The sequence below is a fragment of the Oncorhynchus keta genome, chromosome 23 (genome assembly GCF_023373465.1).
Source record: "Oncorhynchus keta strain PuntledgeMale-10-30-2019 chromosome 23, Oket_V2, whole genome shotgun sequence".
Lineage (NCBI taxonomy): Eukaryota > Metazoa > Chordata > Actinopteri > Salmoniformes > Salmonidae > Oncorhynchus > Oncorhynchus keta.
In genome coordinates, this window is record NC_068443.1 from 31,062,354 (window position 1) to 31,089,469 (window position 27,116).

General features: G+C 41.3%; 1 protein-coding gene across 5 annotated transcripts; it reads right to left on the minus strand.

Moving 5' to 3' along the window:
* Positions 1 to 1,028: 1,028 nt before the first annotated feature.
* LOC118402159 (la-related protein 4B-like) lies at positions 1,029 to 26,276 on the minus strand. Of its 5 annotated transcripts, none has more exons than XM_035800148.2 (17): positions 25,802 to 26,276; positions 22,878 to 23,011; positions 16,227 to 16,386; positions 15,371 to 15,538; positions 14,967 to 15,045; positions 14,195 to 14,331; positions 13,822 to 13,925; positions 9,927 to 10,037; positions 9,629 to 9,682; positions 9,062 to 9,301; positions 8,654 to 8,763; positions 8,178 to 8,450; positions 7,857 to 7,884; positions 7,355 to 7,522; positions 6,927 to 7,105; positions 6,587 to 6,692; positions 1,029 to 6,400 (listed from the first exon to the last, which is right to left on the minus strand). In XM_035800148.2, exons 2-17 carry the CDS (start codon positions 22,956 to 22,958, stop codon positions 6,077 to 6,079), a joined length of 2,322 nt encoding a protein of 773 aa, XP_035656041.1. In that variant the 5' UTR covers positions 22,959 to 23,011; positions 25,802 to 26,276; the 3' UTR covers positions 1,029 to 6,076. The 5 variants fall into 5 exon arrangements, with proteins under 5 accessions (XP_035656041.1, XP_035656040.1, XP_035656037.1 ...); XM_035800147.2 differs by having other exon boundaries at positions 7,361 to 7,522; positions 7,857 to 7,905; XM_035800144.2 differs by having other exon boundaries at positions 7,857 to 7,905.
* Between the last annotated feature and the right edge of the window lie 840 nt (positions 26,277 to 27,116).

A 27,116-nucleotide genomic window follows, 5' to 3' on the forward strand; every position in this document is an offset into this window, starting at 1 on the left:
TTAAAGTTTGCCGACGACACAGTGGTAAGCCTGATCACCGACAACGATGAGACAGCCTATAGGGAGGAGATCAGAGACCTGGCAGTGTGGTGCCAGGATAACAACCTCTCCCTCAACGTGATCAAGACAAAGGAGATGATTGTGGACTAGAGAGGAAAAGGAGGGCAGAGCACACCCCCATTCTCATCAACAGGGCTGTAGTGGAGCAAGTTGAGAGCTTCAAGTTCCTTGGTGTCCACATCACCAACAAGATGGCATGGCTACGCCTATTCCTCCACACGAGACTGAAAATATTTGGCATGGGCACTCAGATCCTCAAAAAGGTATACAGCTGCACCATCAAGAGTATCCTGGCTGGTTGCATCACCTCCTGGTATGGCAACTGCTCAGCCTCTGATCGCAAGGTACTACAGGGTAATGCGTACTGCCCAGTACATCACTGGGGCCAAGCTTCCTGCCATCCAGGACCTCTATACCAGGCGGTGTCAGAGGAAGGCCCTAAAAATGGCCCAAGACTCCAGCCACCCTAGTCATAGACTGTTCTCTCTGCTACCGCATGGCAAGCGGTACTGGAGCACCAAGTCAAGGTCCAAAAGGCTTAACAGCTTCTACCCCCTAGCCATAAGACTCCTGAACAGCTAATCAAATTGATACCCATACTATTTGCATTGACCCTCTCCACCCCCATTTTTACTACTGGTTAACTACGCAGTCACTTTACCTACATATTACCTCGACTAACCTTTGCCCACACACATTGACTCTGTACCGGTACCCCCCGTATATAGCGTCGCTGCTGTTATTTCGTTGCACTTTAATTTATTTTTATACTTCAGTTTGAGTAAATACTTTAACACTTATTTTTCTAAAAACTGCATTGATGGTTAAGGGCTTTTAAGTATTTCACTGTAAGGTCTACCTACAGCTGTTGTGTTTGGCACATGTGATAAATACAATTTTATATTTTTTCTTGATCAGCCCCCAAGACATCCCAGATTATGGGACACACACACACACACAAAACTCAATAACAGTGCCTAAATCTTTATTTTTCAATAAGCTACATTTTTCCCCTCCAAATTAGACAGCTTAACATGACACAAGAGTAACTTAAATTATCAATAGTTGACATGTACGCTTGATTCCAGTCTTAATGGAAGAATAGGTAAGAAATCAAAAGCACTCAGATACCTCCATGAACAACTTATGTTCATAGGTTCTTCTCTCCCATAAAGTCAGCGATTGTCCACTGCTGTTAGCGTAACATGGTATGGGTAAAAATGAGTTAATTGACCACAGTGAGTTGATAGTGAGACAATGGCTGTGTCTCATTCCAGTCAGTTGGTGCATTGTCACATCACTTTAGAAGCAAGGTCAACTTACAACAAGCTGTAGCCGTTGCAAAAATATACATGGCACTGTCAAACTGGTGAGACGAAGCAGATCGAAGCGAACTGGGCAAGGAGAACGAGACGGCCTGATATGAGAGACTTTGTCTGTGTACAGTAACACAAGGAGAACAGCCCAAACATTACAACAGGCTTTAGTAGTGCGAGCAAAAGAAAGAAGAAAAAGTTCACAGGTTCAGTCAGTCTTTCGTACTGTAAGCAGTGCCATCATCTTCTGGAGAGATGAACCAATAACATTGAATGAAAAATATTTTTCTCATCATGCTGCACACACCTAGCTGGCGAATGAACCTTGGGTTAACTTGACCGTCAGTCAACTTTGCATTTGTGTTTTATACTTCTGCTGATCCCAGGTGGTACACTTCACAATCACACACAGTGCCCAGCCTGATAACATATCCATACCCAATCTGCAAAGACAACAGCATTTTGTATTAGATAGGCCTACGAGCATAGACCAGCTTAAATTTACAGACAATCATGCCTCGACTTCATAAGCCCGGTCAGATGCAGGTTGCTATGAGTACTTTGTCTAATGTCAGTGGTATCAGATTTTAATTCCCAGTTTTATAATTCTGGACCAGCTACACTTCCCATGAGTAACAACAAATATCAAAATATAAATGGCAGGCGCTTAAATATTATGTACAAGTCAAACAAACTGCCAGGCTGAAACAAATTAAATGGCACAGTTTTTTTGCCACATTAAACACACATGTGTGATCAAATGATACAAAAAGACAATGCACAGTATGTTATACAGTGTGCCGGAAATAATTTCTGCAAGAAAATGAGAAGTGTAAAATATATCTACACTATTATGATTGAGTCTAAACACTGGTAAAGCCTACCAAAAAACAAAATAAGTACAGTTATTACTTCTGGGGGCTACGAAAGTTCCGTTGATGTACATTTTCATGAAAAACAAAAAAACTCAAACAAAATATCAACCATGCTTAATCAATTTGCGCCAAACAAATTATACTGTATGCTGCTGAGGAATTGACATTGGTTGTGTGTGAAAGATTTGATGTTCCTGTGCTTCAAATGTGCTTTACTGTGATTCATAAAGAACTGTTTTATGGGCCAAATCACACAGATTGATATAAGCCGTCTGTCACAGGACAGAGGATGGACTTTGTACTATCATTTGAAGATGTGTATTTGTACAACAGGTAGGTTCTCCCCTTTTCTCATTGTGCACAGTGAAGGGGCTAAACAATAGAAATAAACACCTGTTTGTTGAGAAAACACATGGAAATGGAATGAGAATGACATTTAAAAAGTTACAATCAGACAACCTGCCCACATTGCAAAGTGAGGCAGACGCAATTCTTCACATCAGAACATTTTTTTTTTAAAGAAATTCAAACATTTAGATATCCTACATCCAGCTCAAAAGCGACATTAATAGTTCAACAAGATCAATATGTTTTTTTAAATCATTTTAAGGTACCTCTTTATATTTTCTGATTATTTACAACTGTACAAGCAAAGCACACAGTTCAAAGAACAGATTTGATAAAGTATTGACTATTTTGCATTTACAGGATTTATATTCCCCCCCAAACCAAACAGAAAATAAAAACAAGGAACAAAGTTAATCAAAAGAGAGTCGAGATACATTTGACAAAACCAAAATGCTGCTAAATTTGTACTTTAAGACCAAGTAAGACTCCTGACGTTAGGTATGACTAAATATTTCCATGCGTCTCCCTTAGTAACATGTCGGGGTTTGAAAAAAAATAAACTAACTCTACGTTGTCTCGTATAAAAGTTAAGGCAAAGTCATTTTCAAGTTTAAATAAAATTCAAGTTTTTAAACACCGGATGGAAATTATACATTTGAAAATATATAAAATTGTATATATTTTTTTCTTGAAAAGAAACTTTAATGATATCTCATGGAATAAACAGCACTGGTTTCTAAATAAGCAGATGCGGTACAACATGTCTTTTATACCATCTCAGGGAAAAAAAAGACAAAAAATTATAATACATCTGCCATTTAAGACCGCCCATAAGTGCATCTCAGTCCTTCAGAATCAAACTCCCCAAATAATGTGTTTGCAAACCAAACGGCATGCAAATCAAAAGCAACAATGACTATCAATACAGGCAATGTCTCCTCTCTCCGAATTAAGTCCTCTTTTCTAAGCAAAGTACTCCAGGGTAGCTCCTTGTTGCAGGAAGACGTCAATGAGACACTAAAGAAGCACACAGGTTCCACTTTTTTTCTACTTAGAGATTTATACAAAGCACAGAGGGGAATTTGGAAGCTATATGGTTGTTGTATGGAGAGCCAGGTGAAATCTCCAGAAGAAAACCATGCTAAAAATAAACAGGGCATTTCTACTGTATGGAGGGGAAGGTGTTGGAACAGCCCAACAGTGTTGCCTGCTCTGCCTAACATTTGTCCAAACTGAAAGGACTTTACAGCATCCAAAACAGGTCAAAGGTCATACTCTGCCTGCTCACAGGGTGCAGTTTACTACTCATATTTTCTGAGTGTCACCCAATGACTAAAGCTATACCTTCATTCTAAAAGGGCTGCCTCATCTTTTACCTTAATATCTAACATTTGTAGTGAAGGGAAAAACCCCACTTCTTCCTTTCAACCAATTCTACTTAATTGTAAATATTTTGGAGCAACCAGGATTTCCTAAACTCAGTCCTGGGTCCCCTCCTGGGTGCACATTTAGTTATTTGCCCAAGCACTACATAGCTCATTTAAATAAATCAAAGCTTGATGAGTTGGTTATTTGGATTAGCTGTGTAGTCCTAGGGCAAAAACAAAAATGTGCATCCGGGGGGGCAGGACAATGTTTGGGAACCTTTGATCTCAGGTGTAAATCCACATTACAATTTGCTACTGTAATACTGAATAAACAAACCGCTTTCTAAAAAATAAAAATAAACACCACGTAGCAGTGCTTTCATAATTCACTACCTAAAATGGAAAACAAAATCAAATAAAACACCACTGCAAAAATAAGCCATTGTTAGTGAAACTCCACAGGTTTAAATCAATGAAAGTGAGCACAAAAGAAAACAACTAAAGACTTAAGTTATTTTTATCCTGCACGGAAGTATGTCTAGTAGGCATTTACATGGCAGTAAACAGTTTAACTCGTGTGGATTTCTCCATGTAGAAGTTAATCGAATTAGTCAACATTTAGATCTTCTGAAACTGATTACACTGCCACAACATTTAATAATAATGCGCAAGTCAAATGGAAAGAAAAGTAACTGATATTTTAAAGGGATTATAATGTGACTATCAGCAGTTTCAATATTCCTCTTTACATTTCAGAGAATATGAAACTAGATTCACATGTTCCCTTTTTGCTTCTGTATGTCCAGAATCAAAACAAATAGTGCAAAGTTTAGTTGACGACATGTATCATGTATTAATTTCTAAGTACAGTACCAGATTCATCGAAGTAACACGTTCCAGGTTCATCCTCGAGCACCATAGCTATCTAAAATAATGAAGTCACTGCACCCTGCCAAAACCCTACTGCCTACTCCTTATAGTAGCCTAGCCACCTCCACTGCCAACATGTGCCCGCTGAACAAGTCTTTGACATGCTCGTTTCACAGCTAGATTTAGAAGGAGTAGAGTCACCAATAGCCACCACGCGATAAATTTATGCGGTTTTTTTTCTGAGATGAAAATACATGTAGATTTCTACTGACACTGATAGTACCTCTCTCTAAGAGGCCTAACTAGCAATGTGCTTTATACGGCTAGGAAACAGACTCCTGTGAATGGGATAGCAGAAAACTACATTTTATTGTTTACCACAAGAAATACCAGATAAAGACTTTGGCGCTCTTAAAACCACCAGCACGCAACAACTAGAGGTACTTGTACCAACAATCAAATCCAGTATGCAAATAAATGTATTCTCCTCATATGCTGGTGTTACAATGACAAAGAGTTCCGTGTTGGCAAAAAGAATCTCAGAAATCCCTCAGAAAGTAGGTCTTCTGTGGATTTCAGTGAAGTCTAAAATGACACTAGACTAGTTGACCTTGCATATGAATGTAAATATGTAAAAACAATTATGGCTGCATCCCACACGGCGCCTTATTCCGTATGTCGTGCACTACTTTTGACCGAGAGTAGTACGCTACTCAGGGAATAGGGTGTCATTTGGGACGCCAATCTCATGACTGACTGATCATCTCATCCTGCAATGGTATCACATTACATCTTAGGACTGCATACAACATACAGAAACACCCCCCACAACTAACAAGATCTAAACCGCTATTCCGTTACTCATCCACTTCCTTTCATTCACTCACTGGGTGGCTTCCAGTCTACCTACTCTCACAATATTATCTTGGAAGGCAGTTTGGACATATGAATTTATCCCACTAATCTGAACAAGAGTTCATTTGACTGATTGACACAAAATAATGCAAAAAAAAATCCAAATGAAATAAACCTCCCAAAAAATAAATAAGTAAAGATGAACAGTTCTCTACATGCACACTGGGGTGCTATTGTCAGTAAGCCCTGATCCAGAAACACATCCTCTCTATGCTGTGACTGACTGATGATTTTGGGATAGGTTGTATTTCAATAGCCCTGACTTTTTCCAGATTTTTTTCCTCTCACACATTTGTTTTGAAATGGACTTTATTGCAGTTGGGGGTTACTGCAGGTACTTTGGGGGGGTGTTGAGATCTTTGCTGCTGGGACCCTTCCCTGGGTGGTGGGGAGGTGGTGAGGGCCACCGGCCGGTTGGTCTCCGGACCTCTCGGGGTCTGCCTGGGTTAGCAGGCTTGGAGGAGCCTGGGTATGTCTCTCGGGGGGCCTTGGGCTCGCCCCTGTCCCCTGGAGCTGCGTCAGGGCACTTCCTCTCCTCTCCTGCGGAGGCAGCGCTGCTGGCTGGCTTGGCCTCTTTAGGGGCCTGTAGTGTCGGAGCGTGGTCTTTAATCCTCTGGCAGATCTCAGCGTAAGAGGGCTTTCGCAGTTCCTGAACACACAAAAAAAAGCTAGATTGTAGAGGATTAATTTCATAGGACATTGACTACGCACCCTGGTTTGACATGCATTAAAATAAGAACCACAAGTTAGCATCTATACCTATCAAAAGATGTAGATCAGCTAATATCAATAATTGCACCTGGTTGTTTAAATGCTTTGGTGAACCAGCACTTACTGTAGCAGCCCCATTGACTTGAACAGATTTGCTAGCGGTGTACAGGGTGTCAGTGACCAGCTCCACAGAGACCCGGTTCTCCTTTGCCTCCGGAACTTTCACTTCCCTGAAACACACAGTATCTCACAATTCATTCACAAAGACGAGTAGGGCATGAAATGCTGTCAAGTCAGTTCTGTTAATTTTTTTCTACACCAAGCTACTGTATCTATCGTGTTTGATGAGGAAATAGAGACAAGTGTGAGAGAAAAGATACTGTATGATATGAAAAACAAAATAAGTTGTTTTTCTAAATAGAACGTGTGTGTGGGGGGTTGAAACACACGTGTCATATACTCACTCTGTGGGTTGGGAGGGAGTGGGGATAGGGGCAGGGCCCGAGGCTGGTGCTAGGGTCAGGGCTGGGGGAGCAGCAGGCAGGAGGCTCGGGGACTGTGGAGAAGTGAAAGTCCTCAGTGGCTCCTTGGGTCCTCCTGAGGGGAGGAGGGCGCCTGCACCGCTGGCATCAACACTTACATTCTGGAACGGGGTGAGAAAAACAACACATCAGGTACCTACTGACAACAAAGCTGAAATGTTGAGCTAAGTGATTCACTATGTTGGCTTGGAGATGAGAGCTTGGCTGCATCCCAGATGGCACCATATTCCCTGGCCAGAAGTCTATGGGTCCTGGTCAAAAGTAGAGCACTACATAGGGAATAAGGTGCCATTTGGGACGCACAGAGTACAGTGGCCTGGAGATGACAGCTTGTGGTGGTAAATACTGACCCTGACCTTTGTGGCTCCTATTACCATGCTGGCCAGTCTGTTTTCAAACATGTTGTCAGGGGTCTTCAGATGGCCTGCGGCCCCAGGCAGGGGGGGGAAGCTGGAGAGCCCCAGCTCAAAGCTGGGCGATGGGGGCTTCTGAGGAGGGGGTGACTGGGTGGCCACTCTCTATACAACAAAACAGCATCAAACACCGTCAGACAAGGTGGCCACTCCCTAAGCAACACCAGAGTCGGCACAATGCAGTGAGTCAGAGAAAACAACCTCTGCACCCTACTCCCTTCATAGAGCACTACTTTCTACCAGAGCCTATATGGCGGGTCAAAAGGAGCGCAGTATGTAGGCCAGAGCGCTAAAGCCAGCCTGGCAACCACACCTACAAAATCCCTGCAATACAAACATTCAGTCAGGTGGTCACAGCCTTCAGCATCAGTACTGATGGATCTTTCTCAAAGTCAAAGACTAGTTTAAGAGGAGAGATATTAAAAAAATATGTACTTACTGTAAACTTGTTGTCATCCCTCTTTTTCCTAGAACCATAAATATTTGTCCTTTAAGAGAGAGAACATTTGAAAGATTCACTGACATTTTTTTTTATCTATTTGAAGCACAATTTAGCCTTAGATTTCAATTCCAAAACATGAGCGCCATGCTCTCTCTAGTAAAATTATAATAGCACCATATTCAGCGCACTACTTTTTACCAGATCCCATGGGCATTGGTCAAAAGTGGTGCACTAAATAACAAATATAGTACCATTTGGGACACAGCCTATGGATGTCTATGGTGGTGAAGCTCATGCAGATAGTGGATGATCACTTACCTTCCACGGCCCATGCCCAGTGAGTAGTCGGTGCTGACGGGCTCCACCCGACCCGTACCGATGTCCCTCCTAGGGTAGGTCATGGTGGAGGGGGGTAACCTGGTTCTGTTCTGGCTCAGGAGCCGCGTCGTCTGGGGGGAACCTCGGGGCACCCCGTTCAGGATGCGCTCTGTGGGGAAGTTGAAGATGGTGGGGTTGTCCAGGAGCCCTGTGCCACGCTGATCTGCGTTGGGTATTGTGGGCCTCAGGTGAGGTTTATTGTGAGTGTGATTCCTGAAAAATTCCACAAGAAACACTGATCAATAATGTTTAAAGATCCTACATCATTCCATAGAATTGGAATGACCACACATTATGGAATTATTGACTTGAATGAGTAGAACAGGTATCCCCATTCTATTTCTATAATACAAGCACAGTCATGTGGACATTCTTGGTAGTATCGTGTACATTAGATGGAATGTCAGTGTACCCACCTATTCCTGGGAGAGTAGTGCCTAACACCAGCAAGAGGAGACGTCGCTGGTTTAAAACTATGGGATGTTGTAAATCCATTGATGAATTGAGTGTTGTGAAATGATGTAACCTGTTGAATATAGAAAGAAACACTAAATCAATTACTTTTATAGGAGTTCTAGTAGCATATCATACAGTGAAGTTATGAAATCTCTCATTTGATGTCTTGTAGGTTTGTGGTAATTTCTCAAACATTTTTAATTTTTATCTAAAATTCCCAGGTTTTCCAGAAACACAGGTGGGAAGATTCCCAGAATCAGGAGAGAAAAGGCATAAAATCCATTAATTTCCCAATCAGAATTTTGGGGATTCTGCAACCCTAGTCTGTATTGTAGGTTTGTAGGTGTGTGCATGACTGTTGTCCTCACCAGTGAAGGGTCTATGAAGCTGTGGGTGGCTGACCAGGCCTGTGGAGTGATAAGGCTGTAGAGGGGGAACTGTTGCTGAGGGCTGTACACTGGAGGAATGTAGTACGAGGTGTAACGCTGTTGTTGTTGTTGCTGCTGCTGCTGCTGCTGCTGTTGAGCATATGGGTTTACCTCCACCGGGCGGTAGCCATTCTTTGGCATAAAAGTGTTGATAGCAATTGCCTTCGCCTTTATCCGTGCCTGATTGGGGTTTAGAATTTAGAGTTCCTTAGAAAATTGATTTTTCCTCAAAAACAAATATTCAAAGCAGGCATTTTTCAAAGCGGTGCACAGAGATTTGAATAAATTAGCCACATTTCTCCAGGGTATTATTTCACGTCAACTCTAAATGAACCCAAACAAACACTGTAGATTGAATTGTTGTTATCATCCACAAGAAGTCGTTTGGGGGAAAGCATTAGTTGCTGTTATGTAGACAGAAAAAGGTTCTGAAGCCCCATACTCCAGAAAGTACAGTAAATGGGTGAAGTTAACCTTAATTAAAACAAAAAACATGAATTAGCTTACCTTAATAGGTTTCCCTTGGAAGGTTTTCACTTCTTCACGAAGATACTGATATGCCTAGGGAAAAAAAGGTTAAATGAACACTTCAGAAACAGCACAACATATGTCTTCAGTTTGTATACCCGCTGAGAAGGACATAAGCTCAAGGCCAGTATAAAACCCGGTATGGCCTCAACTAGCGGTTGTAAACCAAACATAGGATTGTACGGCTGGTCTAAAACATGCTATGACGTGCAGGGGAAAAGTACAAAATCAAGAGCTATGATCATGCAATGGTGCGACATTCCAGAATGTTCCTTACCTGTTGTGCATCTGCTTCTGATTCAAAGGTGATGAACCAGTTGTCGTTGTAGGCAAACTCAGAATTTATGAATTTAGGTAAGTTCTTTCCTTTAAAAAGAGCCTCGACCTCCTGCAAAACAAGAGCAAATGTCAAGTTTAAAAAGGGATAGTTCAGGATTTAAGTCTTCGGGTACAGCTAGCATATGCTAAGCTAGTTAGCATTGGCTGGCGAAACTAACTTCTTTCATACTGGACACAGAGACATACAAAAATGTTATCCTCGAGTTAATCTGCCTCTGGAGTAGCAGATAAAGGACTTCATTGTCAAAATCCTGATCTATCCCTTTAGTAATGCCAAAACGCCACAGGAAATGTGAGCAAATTCCTGGTTTCGATTGAAAAGCTCAGGGCGGTCTAAGCCACTGCCACTGGAGCACATTGCTCGAGCATTGGTTCGAATCTGGCACACTACTTTTTCAACACACTCCCTCTTGTATGCATCTGTATCCAACAAACAAACAAAAAACAAAATTGGCCCTATCAATGTCAAATATTGTCAATATTCCCCAATGGGAGTACAGTTCAGACTGAAATAACACCATTAAAATGTTCGGAATTCTAAACAACTAAAAACATCACCCTTTAATTTGTCACACTGCATTAATTTTGATAACCACCCACTTGCACAATAGCTGAAACCTCTAAACACTGTATAAACAATGTGTCATTGTGTTAGAATACTCATACTAACTGTACTATTTGTGACGTGAATTGAGTATATAGTATGCTTATTTGTCATAGTATGAATATAGTTAGTATGCCAAAAGTTCCCGGATGTCGTACTAAATTCGCCAAAATATGAAGTACACAAGCAGAGGACACTATTTCCGTACTTTAGGGACCATAATGCGATTCAGGAAATGGGCGTAAGCTTCACATCATTTTCAGATTTGAAGAAATTGGCGGAAAATATGCAGCCGAGGTACAACGAGAGTGGATACAAATTCATTGCTTTAACTAATTATGACAAATGTTAAGAAAATGTTGCGCAAAGTAATGACTCTTCAAATAAGTTACCTTGCACGTTATGTTGGCTGGCAATTTGTTAGTTACACGCTTACGAACCACATAACATCATTACAGCAGTATGTACCGGTATGTTGTTAGCTAGTTACCGAACGTTAGTTGGCTACTTATACATGAAACTAGCCAGTATATTAGCTATAGGCTAACGACCCAACGTTTATTGACTTGATTATTCCCATTATTCTTAGCTTAGCTAAATTGTATAGTCGTTCTCAATGGACATTCGGGTGCATTCGTAAATTCGCTCTGGCTATCTACTCCGATTTCAGAGCACTCTCGTCCAAGTGTACCAGAGAGCAGAATAATGCATTTTCGAGCGCTCAACACCTGTTGAATATGGCCGGTGTCAGTAAACGTCGGCAAAAAAAGCATAATTAAATAGTTGCCAGGAGCATAGTTAGTCACCAGCGTTCTGGTTAACCAGCTCTGCTAGGGCAAGTAAAATGGTCAGAGTGGTCTCATTTGTGTCTGGAAGTAGCTAGCAAGCAAGTCAACGTTAGCTTGGGTGCTTGACTGCCGTTGTAAGTAGAGGTCTACCGATTAATCAGGGCCGATTTCAAGTTTTCATAATTGGTATTTTTGGACACCAATTACATTGCAAACCACAAGGAAACTGCGTGGCAGGCTGACCACCTGTTACACAAGCGCAGCATCAAAAGAAGCCAAGGTAAGTTGCTAGCTAGCATTAAACTTATCTTATAAAAAAACAATCAATCTTCACATAATCACTAGTTAACAGCACATGGTTGATGATATTACTAGGTTAACTAGCTTGTCCTGCGTTGCATATAATCAATGCCGTGCTTGTTAATTTATCATCGAATCACAGCTTACTTCAACGTCGCCAACCTTAAATTTAATACACAGAAGTATATATTTTTTAAACCTGCATATTTCATTAAAATAAATGCATGTTAGCAGGCAATATTAACTAGGGAAATTGTGTCCCTTCTCTTACATTCAGCGTAAGCAGAGTCAGGGTATATGCAACAAGTTTGGGCAGCCTGGCTTGTTGCGAACTGTGTTTCCTCCTAACAAAGACCGTAATTAATTTGCCAGAATTTAAAATTATGACATAACATTGAAGGTTGTGCAATGTAACAGCAATATTTAGACTTAGGGTTGCCACCCGTTCGATAAAATAAGGAACGGTTCTGTATTTCCCTGAAAGAATAAACGTTTTGTTTTCGAAATGATAGTTTCTGGATTTGACCATATTAATGACCTACGGCTCATATTTCTGTGTTTATTATATTATAATTAAGTCTATGATTTGATATTTGATAGAGCAGAATGACTGAGCGATGGTAGGCAGCAGCAGGCTCATAAGCATTCATTCATTCATTCATTCTTTACTGCGTTTGTGAGCAGCTCTTAGCAATGGTTGATGACTTCAAGCCTATCAACTCCCGAGATTAAGTGCCTATAAGAACATCCAATAGTCAAAGGCATATGAAATACAAATGGTAGTGAGAGAAATAGTCGAAGCATCAGAATTCCTATAATAACTACAACCTAAAACTTCTTAACTGGGAATATTGAACCACCAGCTTTCATATGTTCTCATGTTCTGAGCAAGGAACTTAAACGTTTGCTTTTTTTACATGGCACATATTGCACTTTTACCTTCTTCACCAACACTGCTCTTGCATTATTTAAACCAAATTGAACATTTTTCATTATCTATTTGAGACTAAATAGATGTTATTTGTGTGTTATATTAAGTTAAAATAAAAGGGTTAATTGTTCATTCAGTATTATTTTTATTATTACAAATACAAAATAAAGTTAAAAAAAAATAATAAATAAAAATCTATTTAAAAAATATATATAATTTAAAAATATATATATATTTTAAAAGGGCCTACTAAATCTGTATCAACTTTTTTTTGTCCTCCAATAATCGATATCGGTAAACGCATGGAAAAATCATAATCGGTCAATCTCTAGTTGTAACGTCCAATGTGCCCCCCCGAGAGGGAAACGCTCTGAATTATAAACTGACAACGCTCTGAATTTACGAGCGCACTTTGGCACTCGAGATTGAATTTAAAAAACACACCCGAAGTCGTAAAATGTCTTACTAGTAATTTGTTATGCTAACTAGCTAGTTAGAAGTCGCATAGCAACAGCATCAACTTCCGGTAGACAGGCGAAGAGCTAGTATGCTCAACTGAAAGGATACTGTTAGTTTACAGTGTACTAAAATTAACTAATAGTATATACTCATTAAGTAGTATGTTAGTATGGGTACTCGAACACAGCTCATAACATATTTAACAGGGTGTCAACGTCACAAGATGGAAGATGAGTAAAGAAATAAATTGACAGACATACACCAGTATGACTTATGATTCCAGGAAAACGACTCAGGGTTGTAATCATTATTACAAACAGTTGCAAAACGAAAACTACTGTTTCGATTGGACAGGTTCAGCAAATGGAGGGACCTACCTGAATCTGCCCAATAGAAAGCTTTCGTTTGGAGTAATGATTACACCTCAGGTAGTGTGCTGTGCACTCAACTGGAAATGACCTACAATGCCCTGGTTAAAACACACATATAGCCTAGACACAGAAGAGTTTGTACGAAAATGACCTAGTCTTGCTGAAACTTGAATGATTTCTTTCCACTGTCTGCCATACTGGATACAGTCAGTCGAAGATAAGTCATTGTTTTCTTTTAAAATGGTCCAGACAGAATGTCCCAAATGACACCCTGTTTCCTATGTGGTGCACAACCCTTAGTGTTCTGGTCTAAAGTAGTGCACTACATAGGAAATAAGGTACCATTTGGGACTCAAACGGCAGCTAGCCAGTGAACATACCTCTACAGGAGTGCTCTCAGGGACCTCTCTGAGGATGACGATGCAGCGGTTCTGGTTGGGTCTCACCTTCTCCCCCTTCTCATCTACCTGGACCAACGGCAGAGCTACAGGGGCAGGGCAATATTCAAGTCCAGTGAATTTATAATCAAAATCTGAAAACTTTATTGCCATGTAACAAATGTTGCTAGGAATTGATTGATGTTGTAGAAAGAAGGTTAACTAATACAACTGAAATCCATATGAAACCATTCTAAATGAAACATCTATTGCCAGCAATGTCTCTTTAGTCTCAATAACAAAAATTGCTGTTAGTATCAAGTTAATCAGAAAACGTTCAGTGAACGATAGTTTCAAATAGAAGGGTGTCACTTACATCGTAGGATATCAACGATTAACTCCACGTCCGTGCTGAGTTTCTTGACGTGGTCCAGGTTAGCTACCGTCACGATTGGCACATACTGGTCACTATCCATCTGAGAGATAAGGTACATGTCGCTGGCCAGGTTCTCCCTGTAAGTGAAAAGAGACAAGACAAAACGGTAAGTCACTCCCTGTAGCCTAAGTCACTCCTCCCTCCCCACAGCACCCACCAGGGAATTCTTGACAGCATGAAATAAAGCTTTCATTTAGAACACGCCTCCCACAAAGGGCCAAAGAGAACTAATGAGTATGCGGCCATTGTGCATCATCACAGTGACATATTTCACTGGCTGTATTCTAGCATGGGCAGCACTTGAGTACTATCAACATAAAATATGGCCCAGCATCGACACATACTGTATGGGGAACAGCATAATAAATGGAACAGTAGTGGTGTACTTTACTCCCCTAGCTACCTCCCCTAAGAGCCAATTAAAGTTTGGTCAGGCGGGTTCTGTATTCTGTAATGGCAGAGCTGTGCCTCTGTGCTGCACGGCTGTAGATTATATGGTTTCTGCAGCAGTGTGCCCAGTGCATTATTGGCTGTATTATAGTAGGCAATGGCTATGTCCCAAATGGCACCCTATTCCCTATATAGTGCACTACCTTTTCCCCAGGGCCAATTGACCAGAGTACGACTGGTCAATTGTCAAAAGTTGTGCATTATATAGGGAATAGGGTGTAATTTGTGACACAATCAGTGTGTAGTATTGACTGATACTCACCGGGACAGACAGAACTCCAGGGTCTTCTTCAGGTGTTCCCGGAGGTCCTCCTGACGGCTCTCCTGCTGGAGCTCACCGTCTGCTCATCGGGGGGACAACACAACATTCACTTTCATGCAGAGACCCTTCATTTCATTCAACTCACAGGCCTTGTCCCAAATGGCACCCTATTCCCTATATAGTGCACTCTAATGACATTAGACCATTCATTATATTACACGCAGTCCCCTTTAGGTACAGGTTGTTTAAGTTAAAACAAACTCATTGATGCATACATTTCTAATATTCTAAAACACAATGTTGCAGTGCAATGAGAATACCATTTATATAATTGTGTATCACTTTCATAGACGCTTTGCTCAACTCAAGTGAATGGTCTCCACTCCAGTGGATGAGGATCCCACCTGTGTGAGTTGCCTCCTGGCCAGACTCTGGGTATGCAGCAGGGTCGGAGCCCTCCAGGGTGACGGTTGCGGCCATGGGGGCTGGCTCTGCCATCATCACCGGTGGAGGCTCATCTGGGTCGGCCAACAGGGGCTCCTCAAACACTTTGTCTTTGCTGGCTTCATAGCCTGGACAGAGTAAAACAGGAAACAACCATCCAAGCAGTTAACACAAGATACAGTCTTCACTGGCTTCATAGTCTGGACAGACTTAAAGGGACAACCAAGAAAGCCGTTAACACTAGCTAGTAATACCGCGATGGCTTAATTTGAAGAAACAATAGGCCTACATGTTATGTAGTACTAGTAATACATTGATCTATACAAGGGGAAAGTGAGGTAAGTATCTAGATGTTAAAATGTATACCATGAATATGTGACTACTTTAATCACCACAAATAACTTCACATAATGAGCTAGGAGTAAAATGTAGATGTGTCAATCTGAATAAAACTGGTCCTAATTGATCACCTTCATGTCCACACCAGTCCCTTGTTAACTGCCACGACGGCTAAACTTGGCTAATCTTAACGTCTGCACATAAAATGATTCTGCTTATTATGTGTTAGAAGGAAGGATGGGTTGGTAATATTTATAGCTCTCCCTCTAACTAAAGTGAGTATAAATGATTCAACCCATGGCTGCGCCATGATGACAGGGGTTGCGCACCAAATGGCACTCCAATCCCTACATAGTGCACTACTTTTGACCAGGACTCTGGTCAATAGTAGGGCACTATGTAGGGAGTAGGGTGCCATTTGGGACACGACCCCTTTGTTACCGTGGCTATCTCCAGCCGGTACTTAAAATGGCTGACCTTCTGGCCCAGGGTCAGCCAAGCTGCTATCGCAGCCATCCTTCCATGGCTGGAGAGCAGGTGTGTTCGCAGTCCCAGTCGCAGTGGCGGTGTCCAGGTTAAGCATGTGATTGGCCCATGCTTTTGCATTGGGGTTCAGGTCAGAAAACTTGGCAGATTCCTGTGGCAGGAGACAAGATAGGAGAGTATTATATACATGAGTTCAGGTAGGCCTCCAGACTTCAGCAGACAAAAGAAAGGAGGGGTACTCAACAAACAATAACAGGAGTACAGATGTATAAGAATACTATCAGTATAGCAGAATATAGGCTAAATCAAGGAATAATGAGAAGGTACTCTCCAGGAATTTGACAATTGTCATTATTTTTAAGGCTCTGCCATTCAACCTTGCGTACTGTTCATATATCCATCTATCTATAATGTTACCCCTTGGCGGTGTTATCAGAAAGCATGGCATTGATTTCCACTGCTACGCTGAAGATACACGCCTTCACATTTGTGTCAGAGGATTTCAGCTGTATTAGTGATTTAAATACTTGGATGCTCACGACTTTCTCCAGCTAAATCAAGGCAAGACAGAGGTACTTATTGTTGGAGCCAAAGCACAGAGCGAATCTCGTCGCCCATTTTAATTCATGGGCAATAAAGACAACAGGTTAAAAAAAACTAGGTGTTATTTTAGATTCTGAACTCAATTTTGAATCACACACTTGGAACGTGACCAAAAAAAGCTTTTTTTACCACCTGACGAACATTGCAAAGGTGCGACCGTTTCTCTCTCTGATACAGAGAGACTCTTCCATGCTTTTATTACAAGCAGGCATGACTACTGTAAAGCTCTCCTGTCTGGTCTACCCAAGAAAGCCAATTGTCAACTGCAAAACATACAGAATGCTGCAGCACGGATACTGACCAAGACCAGATGGAGAGCACATATTACACCGGTTTTAAGGTCTCTGCACTGGCTGCCTGTGAGCTTTAGAATACATTTTAAGATTCTTCTATTGGTTTTTAAAATCAATCCACGATTGTACACCTCAATACATGTCAGACATGCTTTTAAGTTATATACACCCAGTAGGTCCCTCAGGTCCTCTGGCACTGGCCTTTTAACTATCCCAAAGCCTTGGACCAAGAGGCATTCTTTAGTGATTATGCCCTCAGCCTTTGGAATAGCCTGCCAGAGAACTCGATGGAGGCTGAAACTGAGGACATATTTAAAATATATCTTAAAACACATATTTTAGATTTGCTTTTCCTTGGGGTGCTTTTTAGTCATTCAGTTCGTCACTCTTATGTTTATCTTATATTTGTGTGAAGTAAATATTTCTGCTTTTATTTTCATTGTTTGTTTCCTGTAAAGCAAATTGCATACCAATTCTGAAGTGAGCAGTATAAATAAAGCTGGTTTTGATTTGTGGTGTGATCATACAAATACCAATGTGCAAATAGCAATGGCCAGTGACCACAAATGTGTGTTCATCTCAGTACAGCAAAGCTGATAGCCAGTATGAAGAAACTACTATGCATGCAGACAATGATTGATGATATAGGCTACTTCATCTTGTCACACAGCAAGCAGACCATCCCTTCTGGGATTACTAGTTATCCCAGAAGTTGAATAGCCTAAATGTTGTTGAGTTGGCCTGGTCTTTGAGTTGAGGCAACAGACTCAGTGAGAAAATGCTAGTGTAACCTAAATCTTTCCCTGTCAGTTCCACAGAAGAAATCAAGGAAAATATACACAAAATGTTGTCAGAAAAAGGTTGACAAAGAACAAACTGTTTTATATAGCCATAGCTACATCATTGAGAAACCGGAGTTTATGATAAATGCATTAAGTAAAATCAACAATGATAGATATCTGGCAGAGATATCAAGACAACATACTTAAGACTGCAAAAATGACAGATTGCCCAAAGCAGTGGTGCTCAAAGAGAAGTCTGGACATACTCACAAGAGATAAGTAATTGTTCTGCCAATTCCTTACACAAGACTCACAAGCTACACGGCTATAGCGAAGGGCTTTGGTAAAAGCCATACTTGAGTCCTGAGGCAAAGCAGTTACTCTCCGCTGCCTACAGTAAGAAAAGAGTCCAGGAGCGCATCCAATCATGCCCTGCACACTCCGGGCTCACAGTCATCGCACCTGCTGCACACAGTGACAGTCCATATGGCACCTCAATCACATTCAGAGCCAAGCACAACACAGACTACTTGTATCACCTCTTGGATATTCCCAGAGCTTTCCGAGCACACCAACCAAGAGTCTATTATCCCCTGGTTATTTCCAGAGGTTTCTGATTCCCAGGCATCGCACAGCGTATTCAGCATGCCCTCCTCGGGCTTCTGCCTCCCATAGTCTACACTGCTCTTTGATGCTTCTGAGGCTGTGGCTGCTTCTGTGGTCCGTCTGTGCTGTCAAACTGCCTCTGGGTCACGAGGAGCGACAGGTTGTCGGGGGAGAGAGAAAATTTAAAAAATGAGACACACTGCTGCCGAGGTGTCCGACGTGGCAGCCGCTGATTCGCCGCTGTCACTCATTTAATGGCGCTTTGGTTTCATCACTGCTGCGGCTACCCTCTGAGTCATGCGCTCTCCATCAAAACATCAAACCCACGTCACCAACGAACAGACATACTGATGGCTAAGGTAGGTTATTGTTAAATCCACCTTAGCCAAAAACAGAAGCTGCCTGAGAAATGGATTATCCAGTGTGTACACTAGGCTTCTCCTTTTGCAATCCACACCCAATAGGCCTTTAGGTGTCAGATGAACCTGTGTTTAAGTAACACACCAATATCCAACCTACATACAAGTGTCAGGGGTCACACTAGCTTTTAGAAATCAGCATTTTCAAAATGCAGACCATCCAAAACTGTGCATTTTAAACCATTTCACCCGAGTTGTATATTGAAAGTCAAGTTTGCGGTCAATAGTGGTCAGGGTCGTGACACTATACATTTTCTTGAAAGCAAATATAATTTAAAAAATGGCTTCGTTTTTAATCTGATGACAAAAGTGCAACACTATTTGGCTAGCAGCCACACAATTAGCTTATAATTAAAAAGCCAGGCCATTTCCTAATGTTGTGTATCATAGAAAGAACGACGCTAGCTACATTTCCTCATGTTTTGCTTCAAGTTCATTTTGCATTTTAACTTGCTAACAGTGATCAGTCAGAGCGCTGTCTGCCGATCCAATTTCATTTGTGTATGAGGGAATCTGATTTCTGATGATAGCAAATATTTGTCATTGAGTGGAGAAGTGCAACTGAAAGAGAACATTAGTCCTTTTACATTCATGATTTGGAACTAACTGTGACTGAACCAGAGCAGAAATAACCATTTGATTTTTAAATAACAATTAGATTTTTTTCTGCGTGAAATGCAGAACTCTGCATTAACGTGACATCGTTGGTACAAAAAGCCTTAATGGAAAACTTGGATAGTTAGGATTCTCTGCTGTGGGAAATTCAAGAGGCTGAGTATCCAAAGGGGAGACAAAGTAAATCCAGCTTTCTTCAGAGTGATATAATACATTGATGGAACAGCAACAAGGCCCTTTGCTTTTCACTGGGAGCTTCTGTCTATTTGCCCGGGTCTATTTATAAAAATAAAAAAACTTTAAAAACACTGCATTAGGCTACAAACTCAATGGGCTGTCTGGTCAAGCTTACAACACACACCAAGACAAAACGCTACATCAAAACCAGAGCCACACTGACACCAAGGCAGGAGAAACAAAGAGCCTATAATCCAGTCTTGCAATAATGTAATACCCTCCCACATCTGACCTGGCTGCTATAGAAACTGGCCTGACATAACTGACTACCATGTCCAAAGCATTTCAGGTCCGCTTGACCTTTCCCAATAAAATGCCTTGGTGCTTCCATCCCTCACTGAGGGGAGTGATTCACCTTTCCCCAGTAGCCTGATTGGAAATGTTATTTTTGGGAAGCTGTTATTCATTATGAACTATAGACATTGGGGTCGGGGGACATTGTCATCGAGTGCACAGCATGTTTTCATTGCTCCTTTAGTCAGTCAGACAGCCATGGAAGTGTTCATTTGTATACAGGGATAGATTAAAGTCCCTGAAAGGGATACTAAACAAAACACACAATTTGGACTGGTCCTCTGGGTCTGCCACGTTGAGCTCCAGACCCAGGGCAGACAGACAGTGGACTGGTAATGTGCTGAGCACCCCTGATTCAAACGACCTGGGGGGGGTGCTGTGTCCACAGGAAATGTTATACTTGTGCATCCTCACAAGCCTACAGGTTCTGGCATATAGCCTAGGTTACAACTAAATGGACGTCTCTTGGACAGCCAGATCCTGAAAACAATTATCTCCAACCTGACATAGAGCATTAACTAGTACTATACTAGAACCAACGACAGGCAGATTCCATTGAGTGGCAGCAGCATTGGAGTCATTAATGTAACAGCTTTCACATTTGGATAAGATATGGCCAACACATAGCTTTAAATAGGTCATATGTGCTATTCATGAATGTTCATATGCCACAGCATATGGCACAGTAGCGCTGAGCAGAGCAGCATAGAATAAGATGCTTAACATCACACACTACATGTTAACAAGGAACACATGGAAGTAAAGGTCATTCTTTAATAAGGCGAGTGGCGGGAGGCATAAATAATTACCTTAACAACAAAAGTCCCTGGATTGAGACGTGAAAACGGCATACCTCAAGAATCCATTGGGGACTTTTTCCTGAAACCAATCTTGTTTCCAAACGTATGCCATGTGTTTAGCCTAAATGAAACTGGAAAAAGACAGCAGTGTCTTTCCATTTCCTAATTTGGGAGAATAAGCTTTCCTTTTGGCCCTCATTTAGGCTATTCAACTTAACATTCTTTCCAACTCAAGAGATTGACGAACAAGGGGAATTTCAATGTGTAGCCTACCTGCGTCCACACGCTTCTTAACTAAATGTAGCCTAGAGCACGCAAAGACAACATGCTCTTCATCTAATAAAACATACAAGCCACATGACAAATCTATTGAGCAAGACTGCCTGCCACATAGCTGCACCATGCAAGGAGAGCACAGCACTCGTGTTAAAATGAGGACTCCTCATGAGTGCTGTGCTCTCCCTGCATGGTGCAGCTATGTGGCTGGCAGTCTCGCTCAATGGATTTGTCATAAGGCGTGTATGTTTTATTAGATGAAGAGCATGTCGTCTTTGCATGCTGTAGGCTACATTTTGTTAAGAAGCGTGTGGACGCAGGTAGGCTACACAAATGGCAACCTATGTAGGAAATAGGTTGCCATTTGGGATGTGACCCCAGAGACACACACATCTCTATTGTGTGAAAGAAGTGAGGAGTGTGTAGGGATACCAGTACAGGAGTATCTTGGAAGCAGAAAAGACATGAAAGTTTGCAGCAGAACTATGACTGAGGTGTTAAAATGCCAACTAAAGAATGTCTGTCCCTATAAATACTGTATACTTAATTTTAAAAGATACAATTAGTGATGAAAGCAGCAGCAGGTAGCCTAGCGGTTAGAGTGTTGGGCCAGTAAGTGAAAAGCTGCTAGGCAACAAGTTGAGAGAAAAAAACAGACGATGTGCCCTTGAGCAAGGCACGTAACCATAATTGCTTGAGGGTCGATGTTGATAATGACAGACCCTGGCTGTGACCACATTCTACGGGGGCATCTCAGGGGGAGTTGGGACATGCAAAAAATAAAACTATTCCAATTCACATGTGTATTAATACACACCTGTTCATGTGTGAACTAGGACAAATATAAGCACCCACCAAAGTATTATTATATAAATGACCTCGGCGCCAAACAGCAACAGCAGTTCGCATTGAGGAAAAGTCGGCGCTTGAAATTGAGGAAAAGTTGGAGTCCATGAAGCTACAATGAGTCAAAAAATTGGGTTACAAACACAATTACAAATAGGCCTAAGGAACTCACTAAGTGTCAGAAAACATGAAATCAACTCTTGCAGCGATAAAACATGCATTAAGTGGGAGAATATAGCCAATTACACAGGAGAGCAACCAACATCTTTTTAAAATAGAATTAGGCTACATAAGTGGGGAGGTAAGCTATGTTTACCAAACCAGTTCAGAGAAGAGAGGTTTCCCCTACTTTTGTAAAGCATACGATGAGAAAACACTGGTTTGGATGATCGTGAAGTATAGTTTTAGTTAAAAAGGCATGTGTTTTTTGCCTGGTTTCGTTTAGATTTCCCCGAAATTCAGTTTCTCCGTTTGATTTTGAGAGGGAACCTGAGAAAACCACACTTTAATAGAAAAACAACATTGAATGTTCTAAGTCCTCAACAATGTTTAAACCACCTTTGAGTTTGGCGAAAATTGAGAAATGGCGATTTGAGTGCAGTTGCCCTTTAATTATACTGTGCACCTAGCAAGAGGCTGTTGTTTAGCAGTGTTTTTACAGCGCACATGTGATGGTAAAGTTAGCCAAACCAATACAAATCACTGATGCATCCTGTTAATGCCATGATAAACGTGTGCAAATTAATACATTTGTTACATTTAGTTGATTCCCTACATTTTGAATATGGTTGAAATCCTTTTTAAATGTATGGATTCTCTCCGTGTTCTCCACATTGGCGGAATTTCTAGTAGCCTAGTATTTAGTACCTACCAGATGGGAGCTCTCTTTTGCTTCTTGTACTTGCTGCACCTGTGGTTCAGCTACAACTTTTGTATCCTGGTCAGAAGTCATGAGCCGTCTACTTCTTGGCTCCTCAGGGAGAAGTCTCTTTGTCACCAAGTAAGCTGCGGATAGAGAAACAAGTAAGTTTACCAGGGTTGTATTCATTAGTGCACCCCATAGCGGAACATTTTGCACCGGAAAACGAAACCAAGTGTTTCATATTGGACAAATTGAGGTAGGTGCCTCCATTTCGTCACATTTGATTCCTTGTGAATATGCACAGAGAAAACACTGCAGCCAACCAATGCTGTAGCTCACCATGGAAGTGCAAAGAAATATTTCATTAGTAATGTGTCAACAAAACATACATGCAATCTATAAGTATGAACACCATTGGAAATGTCCCTTTTCTATCCAGTAGATCCAATTTGTAAAGAAGTGATAATCCCCCAACAATCGAATGCCTGTCTAACATGAGCTCTCGTTGTGTTCGCAAACAAAGCAGAAAAATAATGGCATGGCTGTAAAGCTCACGACCTTTGACCTACATACTCATTACCACAGACAGTGTGAGCTGGGCTTAACAGACCATTGTAAAGAATTAAACAGATGCTTTTCCATCAAGCAAGGCACAACTAACTACAGTTATCAAAGCAATTGTTTCAACAAGTCAACAATTGTGCTCATTTCTTGCACAACTAATTCAGAGATCATGGCCAACAGTTACAAGGTTCCCACACTAATCTTTAACTGTCATGTTTAATATTGTGTCATGGACCTATTTGACATATGGGCATAACTCGTTATCATTTAAGTGTTAACCCTGTATGTAATTGTCTATTTGTGCATTTCTGCTTATTCTTTGAGAAACGGAAGATGGAAGGCCCTGGCGTAATCTAGCCCTGTTCCTGGACAGCTCCCATCCTGTAGGTTCACTTCAACCCTAATCTAGCACACCTGATTGTAATAATTAGCTGGTTGATAAACTGAACCAGGTTAGTTACAACTGGGGTTGGAGCAAAAACATACAGGAAGGTAGCTCTCCAGGAACAGGGTTGGACACCCCAGAATTACGCCAAATATTGAAAAGTATTTTTGGAAATTTTGCAAACATTCAATTTTGCTGATTTGCATTGTCACTTGAGGACTGTGCTGTTGTACAGTATGCAAGCAAAGTTCTGGTCTCCACAAAAATTGCAATTTAAGCAGCGTTCCAACAACTGCTCACTACAAGTGTTGACTGCAATACATGCCATCAGTGATTAAATTACATGATAGGTTTGATATAGCCCACCAATGGCTGTCAACAGTTGACAAGTTCCTATTGAATAGTCCCTACCTCAGACAACTTGACAAACAGACATTTTACTATATCCATCATTGGTACTACCCAACTTGTTTGCACTATGCATTATCATTTTTAATTGAGATATTCTTAGCACATTTCAGGAAAATTACTGTGGATACTATAGTAAGATACAGAGCAGGCTTGTTACTTCAGTCTCCAGCTGACAAGTTCGGCAGAGACCATGCGATGAGGTAAAGCCTGCAAGGAGGATTTCCATTGTGTGTGTTTTTTTTATTTGTGAGGACAGGACGATGGTTAACCTAGTTACCAGATTAAGCTAGCTCGTCAAAGCTCTTTTGCCAACTAACTACCTATGGAATTGTGGCAAGAGCCCAAACAGATCTGAGAGAAGGCTAGAATCATGGTGGCATGTGACTGCCATTTACAGTGATTCTGGCTAGTAAAATACTATAAAGTAATGATATGTAAAGCCCGTTCAACTACAAAGTTAACCCAAACTGCTGGAAAAAGCAGAGTATCATCAGCATTCAGTGAAAAATGGTGACCTCCAGCATGATTCACCTCCAATCAATCAGATGTATTTATAGACCCCTTTTTACAACAGCAATTGTTGATGGAGACTATTCAAAAGGCGAGCCAGCAGATCCTACCCGCTTGCTTACAGCTGCACTAGGGTCGGACAGGAATCCTTTGTATATTAAGACACTGGAGCCGGCTCGAGAAATAGCTCAAAACATACCTCAATCCAGGGATGCGAAATGCATTGTACCCTGAACTGCCCCAGTATCCCAACTATTACATCGAGAAGATTGAACGACTGCTAGTTGTTTAGCAATCCTTGAATCTTCTTGGTGTAACAGTTGGGGCAATTCGGAGTACAACGTATTTCTCAACCCTGGATTGAGGTACGTTTTTCGAGCCATATCTAGTTCTGCGGAGTCTTAATATACACAGGAATGTTGTCTGACCCTAGTGCTGCTGTAAGCAAGCAAGTAGGACCTGCTGGCTATTCTAAAGGCTAGGCACCAATTATTATGTGCACCTGACGCTCCAAACAAGGCCATTCATAGCTCGCCAATTTAGCAAGTAACCTAGCTGGTAGTTAGATAGCAACGTCTGTAGCTACCTAACTCGGACGTCACTGCGGTGGCACATTGATTTGCTGACGAACAAAGTCACGAAACATTTAGCAACTAGCTATCTGTGCCAACGTTACCTGTCGAATAGTGAATACTGAGCTAGTTAGCTGACTAGTTACCAATCAATTCACGAGCTAAGTAACTAACGTTAGCAAACGCAGCCACTTCCTTATTCGTGTAGTTTACGTTACGTAGCTAAAAGTACCAAGATTATAACGTGGGGAGTTTACTAGCTAACGTTAGCTAGCTATGCATTTGCTAAAAACAACGCACAACAAGCAAACCGCGTTAGTTGGCTAACTTGCTAAATTAGTTTGACAGCCGCTTCAGTAAACTTGAATTTATACCTTGCTATCGTATAGCTAATTATACGATATTGTTGTAGTTCTAGGCAGCTACCGGACGACAGTTAGCAACAACGAGTAAGCGAGCTGGCTCGTTACTAAGCAATGGGCGCTACTCACCTGTCAGCTCTCACTGCACGACGATGCAAAGACTTGTGGTAAGCAAGGCCTTGAATTGGCTTCCTGGCTGAATACGCACGATATTATCAAGCTAACGAGCACGCTAGCTACGATTTACTACAGTCTTCGAATGAGCAATAACAAGCTGTCGGGGGCTGGGATGGCAAAAACAAAAAGAATACCCGCCCTTTTAGCCAAATCTCAGAAAACAAAATACCGTAACGTTAGCTTTCCTAACTAGCAATGCTAGCAAATAAGCTTACAAGTAGCTATTAACTTTGCACTTGTTTTGTGCAGTATAATTAAAATAATCTATATTATTCTTCGAATTTCACCAAGCGGGGGGTTCTACTAGTAGGAAAGTAAATATGGAACATCAACCCAGAACTCTCAATGTGAAGCGTTCGTTAGCTAGCTGGATCACTCGAGGTAGCTACCAGTTGGGAATGGAGAAATTGCTGTTCCAGTTGTGTGAAGACAGCCACAATAGAGGAATCGTCGGTTCGCCTTCAAATTAACAGTCCGCCATTGAAACTGATACAAATTGTGGAAATAATGCCCTATTGGAAGATATAATGCTAAACAAGTTTGGAATGTTGTTACATAACTTACAAATGAATGAAACAAAACAGTTGAAAAGGATGTATAAAAATTGTCACAGACTCTTGCCACCCAAGTTATACACTGTTCTTTCTGCTACCGCACAGCAAGCGGTACCGGAGTAGAACCAAAAGGTTCCTGAACAGCTTCTACCCCCAAGCCATAAGACTGCTGAACATTTAATCAAATAGCTACCCTGACTATTTTCATTGACACACACATGCATATTGACGCCACATACACACTCTCACACAGACACTCTCTCGTACTCTTCACAAACGTTGCTGCTACTCTGTTTATCTATCCTGATTGCCTTGTCACTTTTCCCCTACCTACTGTACATGTACACATGAGTCTACACCTGTTGTATTCGGCGCATGTGACAATTAACATTTGATTTGATTAGACTGCATAATTGCATTGGGGGCATACAGTACATACCGGTCGGTATGCACTGTACAGCCTTATCTATTGTATGGAGTGGACACCCATGAAATGGGGTATCAGCCAACTCAGTGACATCCACAGATTACATTTCTGTAGAGTTTACACAAATATTAGCATCATAGCTCTTATTGAAATACTTTGACTTTGGGAAATCACCTCCATTGTCAGTCTATTATGTGTATTGGACATTCATATTGGATTATAGCCTTGCCTATGGCCTTGACTATAGAGTGTGAGTAACAGGGTTAGAAATGTCCCTGCTGAGTTG